At 35.1% G+C, this 20,445-nt stretch overlaps 1 protein-coding gene across 1 annotated transcript in view; it reads left to right on the top strand.

The window, feature by feature from the left end:
• Nucleotides 1-20,445, top strand: part of LOC145249431 (uncharacterized) — a 911,941-nt gene that overhangs the window by 234,165 nt on the left and 657,331 nt on the right. The window contains exons 26-29 of the mRNA XM_080110989.1: nt 1,832-2,162; nt 8,817-9,184; nt 11,508-12,902; nt 17,947-20,289. Of these exons, the coding sequence (XP_079967115.1) occupies nt 1,832-2,162; nt 8,817-9,184; nt 11,508-12,902; nt 17,947-20,289 (4,437 nt within the window). The remainder of the gene's footprint in view (nt 1-1,831; nt 2,163-8,816; nt 9,185-11,507; nt 12,903-17,946; nt 20,290-20,445) is intronic.

Genomic DNA, 20,445 nt, shown 5'->3' with positions numbered 1-20,445 from the left:
TTAATCAACTTAGACTATTTTCTTTACGTCACACGCTTATACATTAATTCCATAGCTAATATAACATACTGTCCCAACGGGTCACGGGTAGTCAAGTATATTTATAAAAACCAAAGTACTGTTGATTAACTGTACGCGTTGTACGTTTTTGCAGTTTTCATCTGAACACAAACCCAGTCTCATAATATTAAATGAGCAGTATTGATTGCTATATATGTATCTTGAATATGTCTTAATGGAATATTTTTTTGCTTTTTTAAATGAGTATTTATAATTTGAATAATCGTGATTATTCCCTGTAGTGTTCTTATATCTAATGTTATTCTCACAATTTTTTTTGTTTGTGTAACCTCCGATCGTCTTCATGTGTATCTTGTCGAACTAAGAAAGATCAAACTGAACGCTTTATACAATGAACACTGATTGTATGTGTTCGATCTGTCAATCATAAGCAGGTAGAAATCATTCGTAATTATTTTTGTATTGCCTGCAGTAATATACGAACCTTTAATCTCAAAGGAATGCGAATTAAAACTGAATTTAACAGCATTTTATCCGTTACAGGAACCGTAGAATGTCGGTTGTTAAATCGACCGAAACACTACAAGAAAAAAAATTTCAAGATGAGAAAAGTATTTGGAATAATCGAATACTCTTTGTATAATTTTAGGTATTTATGAAAAATACAGATCGAGTTGTTTTTTAATATATTTTAAAGTTTAATTCAAATTTTTGCGTTATTTTTTTTTAATTTTTTTTATTCATTAAATTGTTAGGTAAAAGCCCAGAATATTTACAAAACACACTCTTCTTCCTATATTAAGAATAAGTTTTTAAATACTAACGTTATTCCAACAGGGTTCGTATTCTGAATAAGTACCGATTTTTTTTTTTCGTTTTCTGTTTTTTTTTGTTTTGTTTTTTTGTTTTTTCCGCATTATTTTCTTCCTTGTTCATTTATCCGTTGGCGTTATTTCGATTCTCACTATTTTATAATTCACGTTTTCTAACTCAGAAATTTTTAAACATCCGTTTAAGGGTTCTATATTTGTATTATTATTGTTTATTCAACACCGATATCAACATTATCACTGCTTAAGTGACGGATAACACAAATGCACTATAGCATCTCTCCTGATAAAACGTAACAATAAGGATATGTGCGCATAATACAAATTTTAAAGCAACGCATATCATGTAATGTACCTACCTGAAATAAGCAGCCTGCATATGCACTTAAACCCAGTTGAACATCAATATTTAAGAAATATGATGGTTAACGCATACTTTGAATCTTTTTATTTATATGATTTGGGTTCTTCGGACTACTGTTTTCAACCTGTTTGTTATGTAACCTCCGACCTTCAGGTGTATCTTGTCGAACTCGGGAATCTTTCTTTTTAACTTGGAAATCTGTATAGAATTTCGAACTAACGCCTTTATTTCATCCACCAGGATCTGTAACGTAATGGATAAAGTACTTAGTATTTTTTTAATTGTTAAGATGAACTCTTATGGACGTTTAAAGATGTAATTCTCAGTACAGGCGACACTGTAAAATACAATTATTTTAGACTTCACCCTTGTCCTGGCTGGCACAATGAGAGCATAAAAGTCTTGTAGATTAAATAAAGGATTAAGGTCGAAATTTGGTGCAAATTTCCGAGTTTGATAGAAAGATTCCCGAGTTCGACGAGAGACATCTGAAGAATGTCGACCGAAATATTGTGAAATAAGACGCAATATAAGAAGAGTAGTCCGAAGAATCCAAATAATAACCAATTCTCATCTCCAAAATTCAGAAACCTTTCAAAATGTATTTGTTCCACAGATCGCAACCAGAGTTACCATTTCGATGAACTCCAGATTTACGGCCAAGCCCACCTAGCGATTCAGACGTCTAGTACATATCCGAGCGCGAGCCTCTACTTTCGCTACATGATCGGTGACCGATCGGGAGCGATCCACGTCGGTGACAACCAGACAATGGATTTGCAGAGAGACAGCATCGACCTCCCGTTTTCAGTGCATGTTTATGAATACGGTGTTGTAGGATTGGCTCCAAACACAACAATGGACAGAGTCAACATCTACCTCAATGGAACTTTAGTCAACGTTAAAAATTTGACCATTGATTATGACGCCAATCTTTGGCTGTATAGGTAAGATTTTTTTAAATAAATTAAATGCAATATACATGTAAATATCTACCTAAATATCTATCTTTATATTTATCTTAAATATATATATATATAAATATATATGTATATACATATATATACATGTATATATATATAGTCATCTATATATATATATATATATATATATCGATCTTTTCTAATGTGTATGTGAAACGATTTCTACCAAACTACTCTGTCAAGTGTTCGTCTAAAGACTCAAAACTTGATATATAACGGATCCGGACTTTTGGAATAAATTAAAGTTGTTTATTAACCAGTAAAATAATTGGTAGATGATAAAATTATACAATATTAAAGCTGACAGCCGAAAGTTTACATGAAGTGTTTCCTTATAATATATATATTAAGCCATTCAGGGATAAGGGTTATTGCAAGTACATAACGTTAGTGTGGAGATTTGATGAAGTGTTTACTAAAGGAGGCGGTTCATTAGGAATTTGTTAACGTTGGACTTGAACACATCCAAGTTGTAGTCAGGTGGGAAGCAGGCAGACGGAACAGAGTTCCACAGGCGTGCAGTTCTAAGAAAGAAGCTTTGTTCATGGAATCCACGTTTTGATTTAGGCACAGATATAGAGTGGGGGAAATTTTTCACGGTGGATTCAGCTAGACGGGTGTTTTTCGTGAAAGATTGGCGAGGGGGGACCAGAGATTGGAGTTCAGACGAGCAACTGCCATGGAAATAACGATAAAACAAGGATAGGCTCGCAACGTCTCTTCTGTGGGAGAGAGGTTGCAGGTTAGAGAAAAGGGCATCCCTCCCTAAGCCACGAAGTCTATTTTGTACTCTGTCAAGGCAGGATAGGCTGTTTTTAGCAGCTCCTGCCCAGATATGGCAACAGTATTCCATTCTTGGACGTACTTGGCTTTTATATAGATAGAGAATTGCATCAGTAGTGAGACATCTTCTGGAGCGGTAGAAGGATCCCACCATCTGAGTTAGTCTGAGTCTGTGTTCACCAGAAGCCATCGAAGGCCGCCGAGATCAGATATGTTTCTCCAGCAAAGACTCTCTTATTTGACACCATTATGTAAATATCCTGTAAATATACCTTTTCCTAATACACTTCTTATTTGATCTCCCTTTGTTTGTTGAGTCGTCATTTGTATTGCTTTCTACGTTACTTGTTTCAACCTGCAAACTTAACAATATATATATATATATAATATATAGACTACAACTTGGATGTCTTCAAGTCCAATGTTAACAAATTCCTAATGAACCGCCCCCTTAAGTAAACACTTCAACAAATCTCCTCACTAACTTAATGTACTTGCAATAACCCTTATCCCTGAGTGGCTTCCGGGCCTTGATAAGTGGTGATCACTGTGTAAATATATATATATATATATATATATATATATATATATATATATATATATATATAGGACAAGAGTATGAAATGAAGACACAAAACTATATATAGGTAGAATAGAATGGATCATTTATTGAATAATGGAATACAGGCAAAATTTGGGGGATAGAAGGGACTCTTTTTGCCAGGGTTTCGAAGCCTATTGCTTTTCATCAGAAGAGTAGAGAAGGTGCTAGGTAGCATGGGGGAGATGCGACGCCTAACGTAAGATTCATTAGGAATGAAAAAGATTAAGAGGAATTATAGAATGTTGGGGGAAGCTTTATTGAATTCTAAATAAATAAGGAGAAGCTTATTATATATAGTATGATATATAAGAATATATATGGTCTTTAACATTGTGTTGAGATTAAGGGGTCTATGTATTATGCTTAAATATGGGGTGTATTGTTGCGGTGTGGTAATTTATTTTAACGGTTTGTGGGTGTGTATTTTCTATGGAGTGGGTAATTTTGATTAATTTTGATTACATTACATTAAGCTATATATATATATATATATATATATATATATATATATATATATATATATATATATATATATATATACGTTTCACTGCGTTAATTTGAAAGTTTTGCTATCCAGCAGTCATTAAATAATACGGTAGCTAATACCGCTGATTAAAAACCAAGCGTGTGATATTCTTTAAAAACTTTTGAAATCAATACAATATGATTAGTACAATAAAATTCTTGCTGATCATTGGAGGAATCATCACATTTACTAGTTTGCGTTGCTAGTAACAAATAAAAAATAGCAATTTTGTCCTAAATATAACGAATTGTAGAAAAAAATTATGAAAAGCAATAACAAATTGGGATTTTCCTACCAGGCAAATAACTTAAGGCCAGTTTAAAATATTTGCAATAACAATACTTAAATGGTAAAATGCAAAAACAGGTTAACGATAACAAAGGTCTTTAGAATTTAGTGTACAAAATAGTTTAATGTCCATTAGAGTATTTACATAAACAAAATTAAAGTATTTAACAATAAACAAAAAAGATTGATCTTCTTACTAAGGAGACACTGAAACAGGAACGAGGTTTTGTTATATCATGAGTTTTTATAGAGACTTTATAGAGCGAATTTAGTAAGGATATAGAAATCTAGAGACGTCGCGAGACTCCGAACGAAGCATGAGAATGTGACGTATGAAAATAAAACTACGGAAATATTAAAATAAAAATCGCCTGGTGATAGTGCTTCGCAGAGAATTACTATTATTTATGAAACGAAGGTTAGTAGTCCGTTACTAAACGGCCATTGTGTTTTTATTTTTTACGGAACTGCTATGTATATTCAACCTGTTTAATATATAAGCTAACGTCACACACACCCTGTTCACGAGTGTATACGTTTTGTGAACAGTTTATTGTTATGTGTAAATGCACAAGCACGAAATCATTCAAAGGAAGGAAGCATGTATTCTAGACATACAGTTTAGGATACAGTTTAGTTACAGTTTAGTTACATTTTAGGATACAGTTTAGTTACAGTTGAGAATATAATTTAGTTACAGTTTAGGATACAGTTTAGTTATAGTTTAGGATACAGTTTAGTTACAGACACGGTTATACATACATTTATACATACGCTCGGTGTTTGTGTATACACTGCTACACCTGTGCATTCATTTCTGGAGACACTGTGGGTTTATAAACATTGTTTTATACGTCACGATTGTGATGGCTGGCACTTGCGGAGCAACCATATTCAATTGCGCATGAAGTTGGTCTCCATCTTCTTTGATGGCTAACTAAGCCTATCCTTGAGCGGCATAGGCGACCGCATCGATTATAGTTAATGTAAACTCATTTGATGGTATTTCTTGCCTTCTTCATTGGCGTCTGAGATCTTTTTTTCTTTCTACATAATCTCTCCCCATGCTCTAGATTGGACCTGATGGTGGAGTACCATAGGTCACGGTCTTGAGCAAGTTCTTCCCAGTTTTGCGTGTTAATGCCCAGCGTTTTAATATCACGCTTATGGATGTCCTTGTAGCGCAACTGGGATCTGCCTATTTTTCTGTTGCTTGAAGTTAGTTCGCCAAAGGGCGCTTTTTTAGGAGTGTGTTTTTTTATGGCGATGCAACACCGAACGGTGTGATATTATATCTATATAATAAAAAAGTAAAATATAAAATAATAAAAATACCATCGTAAAAAGTAAAAAGTACCATCGCCGTGTTATTGTTTTTTTTTCTCTTTTATAAGTTTGTCTTATCCATTTTATTCATGCATTATTTGAGACTTCAACCTCATATGTATATTTTCTAAATATAACATTTCATCCTTTAACGTTTTTTTAATTTATAATAATTTTCTGGTTCTGATTTATTTATTGATTTATCTACTCCCGTGCCCTAAAACTACACCTTGCAGATTTTAGTCTTAATTTATATTTTTTTCTTTAGTTTCATAGAAGTGTTTATTTACATGTTACGATGTATTTGTTTTTCCTTTTCCCTTTATCTGCTATGGTTTTTAGAAAAAAGATTATAAATTAAAAGGTTTATTTAAATCATTTAAGTTATTATGTATCGTCACTTCATAATGTTTATGTAATTAATTTATAAGTTAAATCTATCATTTTCAACCTTATCCTTATATAAACATGATATATTTGTTTTATTTTGTTTGTTATTTTTAATTTTTACTCTTTCCGTATAATTCAGTATATCAGGGGAGTATAAGGGGCATAACTCGATTTTGCCCATATTTAACGATTCATAATTTTATCGACATTTCTTTTATATTTTCAATTCACTATTTTTATTGTCTTTTATTCTTAGTTTTATGCCCGAATTTCTCACATTCTCTTTATAGTTATCTAGGTTAAATTTTATACTTAGTTTACTTCAAACTAATATTTGGTTTAGAGCTATTTTTAATCCATCATCATATGTTCACCTCCATATTTTGCAATTACGTAATATTTTATTTCGTTTTTTGTAGTATGGAAATATCTCAAGTTGTAATTAATTATAAATAATGATTATTAAGTTTAAATTTAATCCTATTTTCCTGATTTAAGTTATATTTAGTTTATTCCCTATATGTAAAGTTAACGAACTATTTCTTAATTTATTGTACCATCCTAAACTGCTCGTATTAAATGTAAAATTCTGTTATAACACTTGCATTTAACAACCAACATATTTTGGATTATTATTTTTATGTACATGTTATTTTAATCACGTCATAGGCGTGATAATAGAAATTTATTTCTATGTAGACAGCTTTGTATTACATTAAACTTTTTTTAACTTCTTCTTTAGAATTTACTATGTACTATGACTTAAGTGAGCATAGATGACATCTTTTTGATTTACTAGGTTTATATTTTCTAGCTTTATCTACTATTGATCATTGTCATTTCAATTCTATTTTATTCTTACGTAGCTCCATAATCCAGTCCCCTAATGCAGTCTTGTTTCTCTTTTTATATTTATTTTTTTAATATTTATTATTGTCGTATCTATACTTCTATGCTTATCGATCATTCCAATTTAGATCTTTCTCCGGTTCAATGTTAAGTTATGCAATATGGTCTCTGTATCTGTCTTAAAAATCACATCCAATTTCGCCTAGGTATATCATTATAATATTATCCACCGTTACTTCACACTTGTATACAATTTCAGAAATTAAACAATTGCATCCCAATGGGCATTCCTTAGGTATTCTACAGTTACACTTTTCAATATTTACTTCTTTTGAGCTTGTCCTACTATTATTCACTATTTTATTAATTTTCTATTATTAGAACTTGTTATAGTTTTACTTAAAATTGCAGTAGTTGAGAATGAAAGTTTACATGTGTTTTTGTTAATTATTGTACTTAATCTATTGTCCAGGGGAAGGTCTTATTAATTATTTTGTTAAACTCTTTAGGAGTCTATTTTGTATATGTTCGCTGAAAGGTGGATAAAACCAAACTTGCTTTTTGCGTCTATTTCTCTGCATTATTAGTTATATGTTTTTATCATTTTTAATTTAATTCCTCTTAAACTTATCTTTATTTTTATACATATTTTTATTGCCTACATTTTCCCTTCATCGCCATGATATATGATATGGTGTAGTTTACCCTATATCTTCATTATTTACTTCCTTTATGTATTTGATCTTTCGCCTGACATTTTGATTTAGTTAATGTTTCGTTATAATAATCCTTTTTTTAATCGAACATATGCTCATTTTTTATATCCTTGATATTATTTTTATATCCTGGAAATAATTGTTTTTTTCATACTTTTAGGATGGTTATAGTTATAGTTTATATAGAATAGTGTAAGGTGCACAAGTATTGTTGTTATGGTTTAGGGTTGATTGCAGTCTAATTTTATTTCCACAGAATAGGTATGTACATACTAAAAGAGATGAATAAAAGAATACTGTGTCTAAAAAAGGGCTATATAGAGATGATTCATTAATTTTAGTTAATTCAGACGATCGAATAATAGACAAACTAGAAGGAAAACTAAACAATTTTTCAATAAAAATAATAAAATACAAACATATAAAAAATGTATAAATACTTGTGTGCCTGTTCTTGCTTACGTGATATCTTAAAGAAAAGCTTTTATAGCTCTAGTATAAGTAATATTGAGCTATTTAAATGAGAACATTCTGTTAGTTATCAATATTTAATTACTATCTTAAAATACATAGAAATATATAAGCTTTACACACACACACACACACACACATATATATATATATATATATATATATATATATATATATATATAAAATATAAGATGCCCCTTCAGTTTTTGATAGACTATGGATACCAACAAAGGGGGGCCTGCGCGCGAAATTTTTTTGGCAGGAGGCGCGCAATACCAAACCAAACCTCTCCTGAGTCGACATTGTTAAATACCAGTGGCAATGGAAGTGTATATACAGGAAGACTTGAAACAAATGCCGAGATAAGCGGAGAGCACATACAGCGCCTAGAATTCCCAAATTGTCACCCATCTTGTATTAACCAGGTTTAACGTTGCTTATCTTTCGTGACCTGTATATATATATATATATATATATATATATATATATATATATTGGTGTTTATATATGCTTGCATATATATGTATGTATATATATAGGTGTGTGTGTGTGTGTGTGTGTGTGTGTGTGTGTGTGTGTGTGTGTGTGTGTGTGTGTGTGTAGATAGGTTTGTTTATCGCAGTGCCTAAGTTAAAGCGTTTTTATTTTCTTTTGCTATATTAAAGATATGGACGTACGGAGAAGGGCAAAGCAAGTTTTTACAATTTCGATAAAGTTCACGTGAAAACGAAAGGTCGCCTTCACATGTTAACTGATCCGGTCAGCGAGGATGGCATTACGTTTTCCACGATTGACTTACACGTTGACGGCGGAGGCAGAATCCGAGGAAGCAACGTGTATTTCATTTCTGAAAACATTACAGTGGACGCAAATGGTGTGATCAACGCCGATGGACTCGGTTATGAAGTGGCTGATGGCGGACCCAGTCCAACAAATCTCGGGAAAAATGGACAGGTAAATCCTGGTCTGGGTGTTGTTTATGGAAAGTCAACGACCGGCGCTGGACACGGAGGAAGCGGGGGACATGGCGAAGGTTAGTTAATGTTATCGTCCATCAAGTTAATGCGTTTAACGACTCTAATCAGACAAATGGAAAAATATCAAACTCGCCCAATGAGAATTTCATTTGCGCAGAATAATCCATCAAATTTATAAAAACAATAATTTCGAATTATAAAACTATCGATGTTAATTCATAAAGTGTACCCCATATATATATATATATATATATATATATATATATATATATATATATATATATATATATATATATATATTAGGTTTGTGCAAAAATAATAGCGGTTTCTGGCGTTCTTCATGGTAAAACGATATTATTTTTGCACCAACCTCATATATATATATATATATATATATATATATATATATATATATATATATATATATATATATATATATAACCGTAATTATTAAATGCAGTAGGGCAGTAGATTTGTAAAAAATCATTTTTATTTTTTGAGACACGGAAACGGGTAAGAAAAAAAATGCTAACATGAATAGGTTGGTCTATTTAATAGGTACAAAAAACTGGATCTATTTAATACGGAGCATTTTTTTTCTTTTGTTTAATCAACTCTGCAGGTAAACCATGATTTGATATACTATTTTGAAATCCCCAAACAGTGTTTCATGGTAAACAACTGACGACCCCTTTAAACTTAGAAATATTGTGAGTTCAAGAAAGCAAGTTTGTTAAGTGATTGAAAAGGGATTAAACGTTTTACTGATAAAATAATTTTCCAACGAAAAATTCAATTTTTATTTTTTTTAATTATATTTTTCAAGGTTAAAATCTTCCAAGACTTTTTATACCAATATATATAGCGTCTGTATGTGTATGTTTGTGAGTTTAACTCTCCTACAGCACACACCACTGGACCGAATATGACCAACCTGGCATGACGATGACCCGCTTCTTTTGAGATGATGCACACCATGTTTCAAAGTTAGGTCAAAGATCAAGGTCATAGCCTCTGTATATAATCTCTCCTACAGCCCACACCATTAGTCTAATCATGATCAAACCTGGCATGATGATGGTCTCTGACCTAAATATGGTGTATACTTTCTTCTAGGTCATAGGTTAAGGTCAAATGTTAAGGTTGTGAGTTTGCTAGTATATATATATATATATATATATATATATATATATATATATCGGTGAACCGATAAAATTGTCACCCTAAAAAAGACAGGATGATTCCATTTCCATTTGGTTAAAACCCGGCTTACTTTTTTGTTGCAGACCATTTACTAGTTGCCCAGTACAAATTTCAAGAGGGATAGGAGCCTTCTATCATGTCTGAAAGTGACACAATGTTCAACGGACGAGATCGGAGATGCGCCGCTGTACAACTCATGCTCTCTACTAGTCCAAGTTATAACAGCAGAACCACTGTCAAAAGCCTTGAAATGCAAATCCGGAAGGTTCAATGTCCGACGGCTGAGCTCACCTAAGTTTCCGGCCACGGTTATGGTCTTTGGTGTTGTTTCAAGTGAAAGCCAGATAATGCTACACCACATCTTCAAAGTCAGCTTGAAAGTCAACACAAAAGTGTGCCTGGATGTGCTAAAGAGTGTGTTGATCCCAGGGTTCAATTTGTTGAAAGACCTGAGGTCTGGCAGCAGGATTCAGCGTCGGCCCATAACTATAAAAAGACCCTGGCTTTGATAGATATCAGCTCTAATACATAATCAGGTTACCTGAATTGATTTTTTAATAAAAGTTTTAAAAGAAAGCCCTAGGTTTGTTTTCTTTAAGGCGGCAAATTATGACCAAACGAAGTAGTCCAGCGGGTTCAGGTCAGTGAGATAGAGGTACAAAGATGTAGCACTCCTTCTAAAGCCAAGCTTCGCTCTCTTTAAGCTTTTATGTCTACCAGCGACTGATTGCACCAAATGATCACGACATTCTTCAGCACATCCAGGTTTACTTTCGAGCTGACGTCGAAACCACAGCAAAAACCATAACCGTGACCGGAAATTTAGTTGAGTTGAGATATCAAGTATTGAACCGTCCTGTTTTGCAGTTTAAAGGTGCTGGCAATGGTTCGGTAAAGAGCATGAGTTTTATAGCGGCGCATCTTCGATATTACTCGTTGAACATTGTTTCACTTTCAGACATGATAGAAGGCTCCTATCACTCTTGAAATTAGTACAGCTGGCCAACTAGTAGATGGTTTGCAACAAAAAAGTAAACTGGTTTTCACCAAACGGGAATTTGTAGGGCGACAATTTTATCGTTCTTCCCTGTTTCGATATTTTTGTATTTTATACTTTTTGAACACACAGTGTATTTCGTAAACATGTTTTCAATTTAGTCTCCTCTTTCTTTCCAGATACTCAAATAACAGGACAGTCGTATGGGGAAATCTACGAACCGTTGTTGTTCGGAAGCGCCGGTGGAGGCAAAGGAGGAGGCGCAGGTGGCGGTCGAATTTGGATAAATGCTTCGAACACGCTCTTACTCGACGGACAAGTGAGCGTAAACGGAGAAGATGGCCGTGTGGTTAACAAAGAGGTTGGTGGTGGTGGAAGCGGCGGAAGTATATGGATTCATGCGCACTGGATTAAAGGGTTTGGTAAGATATTGGCCCGAGGTGGACACGGAGCACATGTGAAACCTAAGCTTGGTGCCGGTGGAGGTGGTGGCGGCCGGATAGCTCTGCATTTTAAAGTAAATGAGACGTTTTCTGAATTTCGGTATTTGGCCAATGGCGGAGATCCCGGGAATCCGTGTGATAGATGTGAAGCAGGTGGAGCTGGCACTGTCTTTATCTACCATGTTGTGGAAGATCACCGAACGATAATTATCGATAACAATGGAACCAAGTACAAACCGAGAACGAAAGAGATTGAATGGAACAATCTGGAAAATGAAGGCGGGCGGACATGGATTTTGCCCGAGTCGGGAAAGCACGCTTTTGCAAAGAATTCAAGTGCATTTCATTTTGAAGAACTTCAGATTTTCGGAAATGCTCATTTCGCAATAAAAGCAGTCCAGAATGTTAGTTTATTTTTCAAATATATGATCGGGGATCGAACGGGATATCTGCATGTGGCGGAACATCAAACATTAGATCTAACAAGAAGAGAGATCGATTTGCCATTTAGTTGTATTGTATATTCAGATGCGTTTTTGGGATTGGCTCCTACGACATTTGTCCATGGTATAGAGTTATACATCAGTGGAACTCTGGCCAACGTCCGGAATTTGACTTTACACCACGGCGGTTATCTTTGGCTCAGAGATGGTGGACATACCGTGACAGAAACGCGGAATCATTATAAATTCGATTTTGTTCGAATACAGAACACTGCTGTTGTAAATACCTCGATAGATCCTATCAATCAACCGGGAATTAGGTTCACTACATTGGACTTACATATTGAAGGCGGTGGTGTCTTGCATGGTTCGCATTTAACGATGGTGTCGGTCAATATTACTGTCGATTCTGCTGGGATGATTTCTGCTGACGGCCTAGGTTATAACAGCACACATAGTAATGCGAGTCATGGAGCGATGTCGCTTCATGGTAGCGTGAATCAAGGTTATCCAGATGGACCGAACGGAATTGGGTGCGGAGGAGGTCATGGTGGAAGCGGTGGCCGTGCTCTGGTTATAACACCCGGTATTAAACGTGCAGGCGGTTTGGCATATGGAGACATGTATCAACCAGATTTACTTGGCAGTTCTGGTGCTCGTGGTCCTAAGAACATTCCAGGTGGAGCAGGTGAGTTTCATTTTCATCTAATAACTTAATTATTTTATAATTACTTAATCACTATTTCATGCAAAAATATACAAAACAGTCAACAATATTTCGCTAAATAAGAAAATGCGTGGAAATTCAATTCATAGAAGCTAAGTCATTTACTATTATCATTAGGTTGACCATTGACATGTTTAGTTCCTTGAAACTGATAATTATACCAGACTATCCTGGGTCCCCGGCATTGCCTGGGTGTTTAGAGGTGTGTATTGAGCCAAAAAACGAAAAAGTGGTGGTAGGCATGCATGTTAGAACCCATACTGCGAAAAAATATAAGAACGTGTAAAGAAATATAAGAACGTGAAATCACAAAACCTAAAGTGGCGAAAGTTTAAATTAAGACTAGCATATCGAAAAGAGGGGATGACTTTCAAAAATATCGGCGAAAAAAGCGATCCCTCCTTGTAGAAAAGTGCTCAGTTAGGTGTAAGGAATAAATGTTTTTAGCGAAATTTTCGATATGTGTCGTTCGAAAAATCGAACTGAAAGACGATACCGATCTCGTGAAAATCCTTCGCATCTGTCGAACATTTTAGGCAGGCAGACAGACATACATACATGCATGCATGCATGCATGCATACATACATATATACATACATTTAAACAGTCAGGTGAGATTTATTATAGCAGATAACTGCCAAGATATGAAGTGAGATTTGAAATGCGTATCAAAATAGGAACAATTTTCCACTTTTCTCTTTAGTTTCTTTTTTTTTACTTTTATACTGGAAAACTTTTTTTCATTACTGACATGCAAAAATTAAAAACAAATGCGAAAAGATATCTATGCAAGGAACTTTTAATATTCCTTACCTTTCCACAATGTTCAACGTTAAACTTACGTGAAGTGTTTGGGTCAATTCGGCAATTTAATAGATTTTTTACTAGAAGGGTTTAACACATCGAAGTATTTTTTAAATAAATTCCCTAGGGAGATTAGTATGAGAGGGTGATTAGTATAAAGGGTTATATCTCGTAGGATTAGCGAATTTCTTGACAAAAGCTTCCTTTCTAGAACAATTGCTCTTTATATATCAAAGGCCTTTGATAGGGTATGGCATAAAAATGTATTCCACAAGATATCTTGCAACGATATAGCTGGAAATATCTTCTCAATTAATAAAATCATTTTTCTCTGAAAGGCTCATGAGAGAAGGTGTTGATGGGCAAAAATAAGAAGCTCACAATAGTAATGTTGGGGTCGCTCAAAGATGCTTAACAGCATGCCAAAGAATAGATTAACTGAAATAATGGCAAGGTTTAAAAGGGAGCGAAAAAATATCTGCCTTTCTACAAAAAATGCTCGTTTTATTTTGGTGTCTTTAACCCCCCCACACACACACACATTTTTGCAATTAGGAGACTTTGTTTAAAGAATATCTTTTATCAAATTATTATTCAAGACATATTGTCTATTTCAATAAAAAAAAATCGTTTCCGAAACGATCGTACAATCTATTGATTGTGTTTGTTTTCCTTTTGAAACTGATTTTTAATTCAAAATCATGAATCGTTTTACTCAATATTAAAATAGCTATATGATATCTATGCGTATCGAGCTTATACATCTACAGTACAATGAGCAGTGTTTTCTTTTAATAGTATTGATGACCTCCAATCAGTAGTGGAATGGGGACAAAAATGGATGGTAACGTTCAATGCCACCAAGACAAAACTGGTTTCGTTCAATAATTACAAGAAACCTTCTCTACCACCTATAGCAATGGCCAACAACTCTTTAGCTGAGAGTACGTCTTTCAAGCTCCTTGGCCTAACGTTCACAGGAAACATGAGTTGGAAAAATTACATCGAGGGCATTGCCAGGGCCGCTGCGAGGAAGGTGGGCTCTCTCTACCGTGCTAGAAAACTTCTAACACCCGAAAGTATCCTGTACCTCTATAAGGCCACTATTCGCCCATGTATGGAGTATTGCTGTCATATTTGGGCCGGTGCATCGGCTACTAGTCTCTCGCTCCTTGACAGGGTTCAAAAGAGTGTCGCAAATCTGATAGGCCCTAAACTGGCATCAAAACTTCAGCCTCTGTCCCATCGTCGAAACGTTGCATCCCTCTGCCTGTTCTACAAGTATTATAATGGTGAATGCTCTGAAGAACTGCAAGCACTTGTGCCCCCACGACGTGAACACCCTCGACAGACCCGACAAGCTGCAAAATCCCACCCCCATACTGTAGAGATCCCTAGATGTAAAAGATCTTTCTACTCCAGTAGTTTCTTCCCCAGAACTGCTAGACTTTGGAATTCCATTCCAGGTCACTGCTTCCCCAACTGTACTGACATGCATAAGTTCAAGTGCAACGAGAACCAACATCTCGCTGCCCTAATCCCTACATAGTACCCCAGTAGATGTTTCCCCTGATAGAAGCCTCCTACATTAAAATGGCAATGTGCCTTGTTTGGGGTGAAAATGTAATAAAAAAATTTTTTTAAAAAGTATTAATACATTTACTAGCGCATTAAAATAAACTCTGCTCTTTAGAATCTAGGTCAAATTCCCCATATATATATATATATATATATATATATATATATATATATATATATATATATATATATATACACTAAAACAACGTGGCAGCTCACAAGAGCCATAATACCCAACAGAACGGAAGTCCAATACTCGAGTTTTGCCCTCATTTGGGCTTATCAGTTAAACATATTCGAACTGGGGATTCGAAACTGAGCTTCGAGTGTCGAATCCCAAGTTTATATATATATATATATATATATATATATATATATATATATTGTTGGTGACTACTCCCTTATTTAAATATATATATATATTTAAATAAGGGAGTAGTCACCAACAATGTGTATTTTTTAACATTATTTTATTATTCGGTGTCTTAGTTTTTCATTGAGAATTATGTTTGGATCATTGTAATAATGTTTTTAAGTCATTGAAATCGTTTTTACGCGCGTTTCAAACGGTCTGTGATGCGTCCTCGTCAGAAATTATTTTCAAATGTGTTGGAGATGTAAAAATGGCGATTTTCGTAGTTAATTTGAAGTTTTTCAAGGGGTGGGGGCTTGTAAGTATTTATTATTCATTGGTATGCTCAATTTTTATTGCTCTTTTATCGGGCTTGTCCAGGGAGACGTTGACCTGGCTGTAGTCGCTATCTCTTTCTGCTAATGTTTTTTTTCTTTTCCTTTAGGGTGGGATAGTGTGTGTGTGTGTGTGTGTGTGTGTGTGTGTGTGTGTGTGTGTGTGTGTGTGTGTGTGACAAGGACGCATCACAGGCCGTCTGAAACGATTTCAATGACTTAAAAACATTATTACAATGATCCAAACATAATTCTCAATGAAAAACCAAGAAACGGAATAATAAAATAATGTTAAAAATACACATTGTTGGTGACTACTCCCTTATTTAAATGTACATCTTTCTTTCGTTGGAATTTCTTAACCCATTATATATATATATATATATATATATATATATATATATATATATGTATATCACAACTTCACCTGGTTTAAGGGTTTATTCTAAGTGTAGAAGTATTTAAGAATGCGCCGGATTTAGAGAAATATTTTTGTGAAAATATTTACGGGTTTAATAATCAATTGTGAGAATACGAGTGGCATGTTATACAGTAAAGAAAACAAAATAGTGAAAAAAAAATGAGTATCAAAGACATAAATTCACTAAAGAGATATTTTAGATATGTTTTAAATAGAAGTTTACAGCAAAATGTAAAATGTTTGTGAATATTTTTTGCGTTCTTGTAAAAATACGAGGGATTATTTAACTGAGACATTGAAGAAGTCTAATTCGATTAATTAAGATTAATTAAATGTCAGGTGCCAGAAAAAATCATTTTAAAAATTCTTTACTCATTTATATAAATTATAATTCATTGTTGCTTGTTTAAAGGAGTTACTGTTCTTTTGTGTTTATATTAGTACAATATTTCAGTGAAAAAAATTCATATTATTTCATTGAATAAAGTTTATACTAATCGCCAGGCGATATCAAGTTGATGAGTTGTGTGTGTCTCGTTGTTTGCTTTCAAAGTGAATCGCCCAGCGACACCGATCCGCACAATCGGGTTAACTGGTTTCCACTGTTTTATTGAGAACAATTTTTTTTTAATAGATTTGGATGGCTCCCAGAAATACCATTTCACATAAATTTTAAAAGTTTTCTTATTTGTCAAACGGATAATTATTTGTTTTCATTCAGGATAGAGTATGCGCAGACAACGTGCGCAAAAAACGATTGTGCATTTTGATTTTCTACGTCCATGTTTAAACCACTACATATATACTGTCTCCTGTTGTAACTATCATCAGATATATGTTGACAAAACTCAACGAACCTGCTATCGTGCGAAAGTAAAGGATAGGTTTTCTGTGAATATTTTTATTTGTATTTCTGATTTTATTTATTTGTAACATTTTTTAAACTGTTATTATTATTTCAACTATTATTATTTGCCTGGTGTCCAAGAATCACGTCAAAGAAGGCAAAATAGGAACGTATAATCCTCGGAGCTTAAGTCAGCGTAAATGACTGACATTTCAAGGCAATGTGTGATGGAATGCTTTGATGTGGCAATAAAATACAGGAAGCAGACAACGTGAAAAAGAGAGAGATAGAGAGCTGCGACGAAGAGCAAGCTAAGCGGCACATTTTTCTCTACTATCAACCCGACTACGTGCGTCGTCACTAATACTATAACTCTCATTCTGAAATCAAAAATGTTTGATTTGAATAAACAAAATAGTTTATAACCAGCTGCGTGTGTTTTATTCTGCTTCCAACTATATATATTCAAACAATGACAAAAGTGATTTTTTTAGAAATCATATAGACTGGAAAATATATCTGACAATCGGCCACGGCGAATATATAACACAAAAATATAAAATTTATTTTTCTATTTCAACTTCTGAAGAAACAAAATAAAAAAAAAACTCGAGGAGTAAAATAAAAACGCATTGATTTAATATTTTCTCTTTTTTCATTTTCTCAGGTGGCGGCCTTATATGGATGAACGTAACTGGAGTGATTCAGATTGACGGTGAAATTCGAGCCAATGGTTATGATGCCACGCCCTTAAGCGGAGGTGGAGGCGGCAGTGGTGGCAGCATTTGGATGTACTGTAACGTCATTCGTGGCTACGGTCGGATCACTGCACGAGGAGGCATGGGTTCGATCAACAACAAAAGTCCAGGGGGCGGAGGTGCCGGTGGAAGAATCGCTTTTTATTTTAATTACAACAAAACCATGAGTTCGTTCCAGTACAAAGCCAACGGTGGGAAATCTGGAGATGGTGGAAGTCGTTCCGAACATGGTGGTGCTGGTACGGTATTTATTTATCATATGCATAAGAAACACAGGACACTGATCATCGATAATGAAGGGCTTGGTCCGTTCGATCAGGAACACAAGATCGTTGATTACTCCAAAGCAAAATTTGACGGATGCCGTACATGGATTATGCCCGTTTCAGGAAAACACGTTTTCGCTAATTCTTCATATATTTACCATTTTGAGGAATTGCAGATCTACGGTGAAGCTCACCTTGCAATGTGGCCTCCAGTATCTGACATTCATACTCAAATTGATGTGTTCTTCTTATATATGATTGGTGATCGGTCTGGTACGGTGCATTTAGGTAGAAGTCACACTCTTGATTTGATTCGAGATGAAATTGATCTACCGTTTAATGTGCGAGTATATACTGGAGGATTTTTAGGTTTGGCGCCGATAACTACCGTCCATAACGTAAGTGTCTGGTTACATGGAACTCTTGCTAATATTATTAACCTGACTCTACATCATAATGGTATGCTGTCAATGGAAAAAGGCGGTAATACCTTTCTGCAAATAAAAAATCACTACAGATTTCAAAAGATCAGAGTCCAAGATAATGCGACAATCCAGGCATTTGGAAAAGCTCCTTATCAAGACGGAATTTCTATCAAAGCAGAAGACATTTTTATCGAAGGCGGAGGAACAATTAAGGGAACAGATATGAATATTGAAGCTGTTAATCTTACGATTGATGATGGAGGTACGCTTAACGCAAATGGACTCGGATACAGTTCGGTAGACTCCAAAGATGTGCAAAAAGGAATCAATATTGGTCAAGGATTCAGAAGCAATAAAGGATCTTCCGGGGGTGGACATGGAGGTACTAGTGGGCGTGGGGGTGGAATTTCATTGACTGGCCAACCGTACGGTCACTTATTTGAGCCTTCTTTGTATGGCAGTTCCGGTGGTGGAGGTCCTTCAATTGGAGGTTCGGGTGGTGGAAAGCTTTGGATAAATGTGACCGGTCAGTTGTTACTGGATGGACAGATTCAATCAAATGGTCAAGACGCTGTGGTTAATTATGCGGGAGGAGGTTCTGGTGGAAGTATTTGGATTGATTGCAATCTGTTCCGTGGGTTGGGAAATGTGACTGCAAATGGCGGTAGCCAATTCCCGGGTGGAAATGGAGGAGGTGGTAGCGGAGGAAGGGTAGCTTTGTATTTTACAAAGAACATGACCTATCTCGGCGGTTATCAATGTCAGGGTGGGGCTGCAGAAAAGGTGGGCGAATCAGGGGGGCCAGGAACTGTTTTTCTGTATCATAAAAAACATAACCATTCTACTCTATACATAAACAACAATAACCTTGAAAGCAAATATGTAAAGATGATCGCAAATTATTCTGAGCTCAAGACGGACAGCTTCAAAGCATGGATACTGCCTAATATTGCGGATCATTGGTTAGTCGGTAATAATTTCAAATTAAAATTTGATGAATTCCAAATCTATGGCAAGGCTCATCTCGCCGTCTTACCGAAACCATTTAACAACGGATCTGATTTATTCTTTACACACATGATTGGTGATCGTAGCGGATACGTCCATATCGGTCCTAATCAAATACTTGATTTACACCGCAAATTCATTGATCTCCCATTCAATAGTTATATCTATCAACTCGGATATTTAGGCATGGCCCCTGATACGGTCATAGATGATGTATTCGTCCATGCCGAGGGTACATTTGATCATGTCATCAACATGACCCTGGTTAATAACGCTCAGCTAAGACTGTTTCAAACCGGATCAACAAATCGACGATCGCGGCTCAACTATCACTTCCCCGGTACTGTCATTATGAAAGCTGAATCGCTTATCAACGCCTCAGAGCCATTTGCTCACTTGGATCAATATCAACTGGCGTTCGGTCGGCTCTACATGGAAGGAGGTTCTTTGATCAACGGCAAGAATATAAAAATATCTGCTGACCATTTAACCGTTGACGATGGTGGTTGGATCAAGGGCAACGATGGCGGTTATTTGGCCGGGATGGGCCCAGGTAAGTTCTTCACCTTATCTCAAGTCTACCTCTATCACAAATGTACATACACAGGTGTGTAGAAGTAAATAGTTACATTTTTATTGCTGATTGATCTGATTCTGATCGACTTGGGAAATATAATATCGATTAGTGTCCCTTGCTGGTGACTTAGGG

The sequence above is a fragment of the Euprymna scolopes genome, chromosome 28 (assembly GCF_053919585.1).
Source record: "Euprymna scolopes isolate OS-2025 chromosome 28, ASM5391958v1, whole genome shotgun sequence".
NCBI lineage: Eukaryota > Metazoa > Mollusca > Cephalopoda > Sepiida > Sepiolidae > Euprymna > Euprymna scolopes.
The sequence above is the reverse complement of the archived record's forward strand: the minus strand, read 5'-3'. Positions and strand labels throughout refer to the sequence as shown.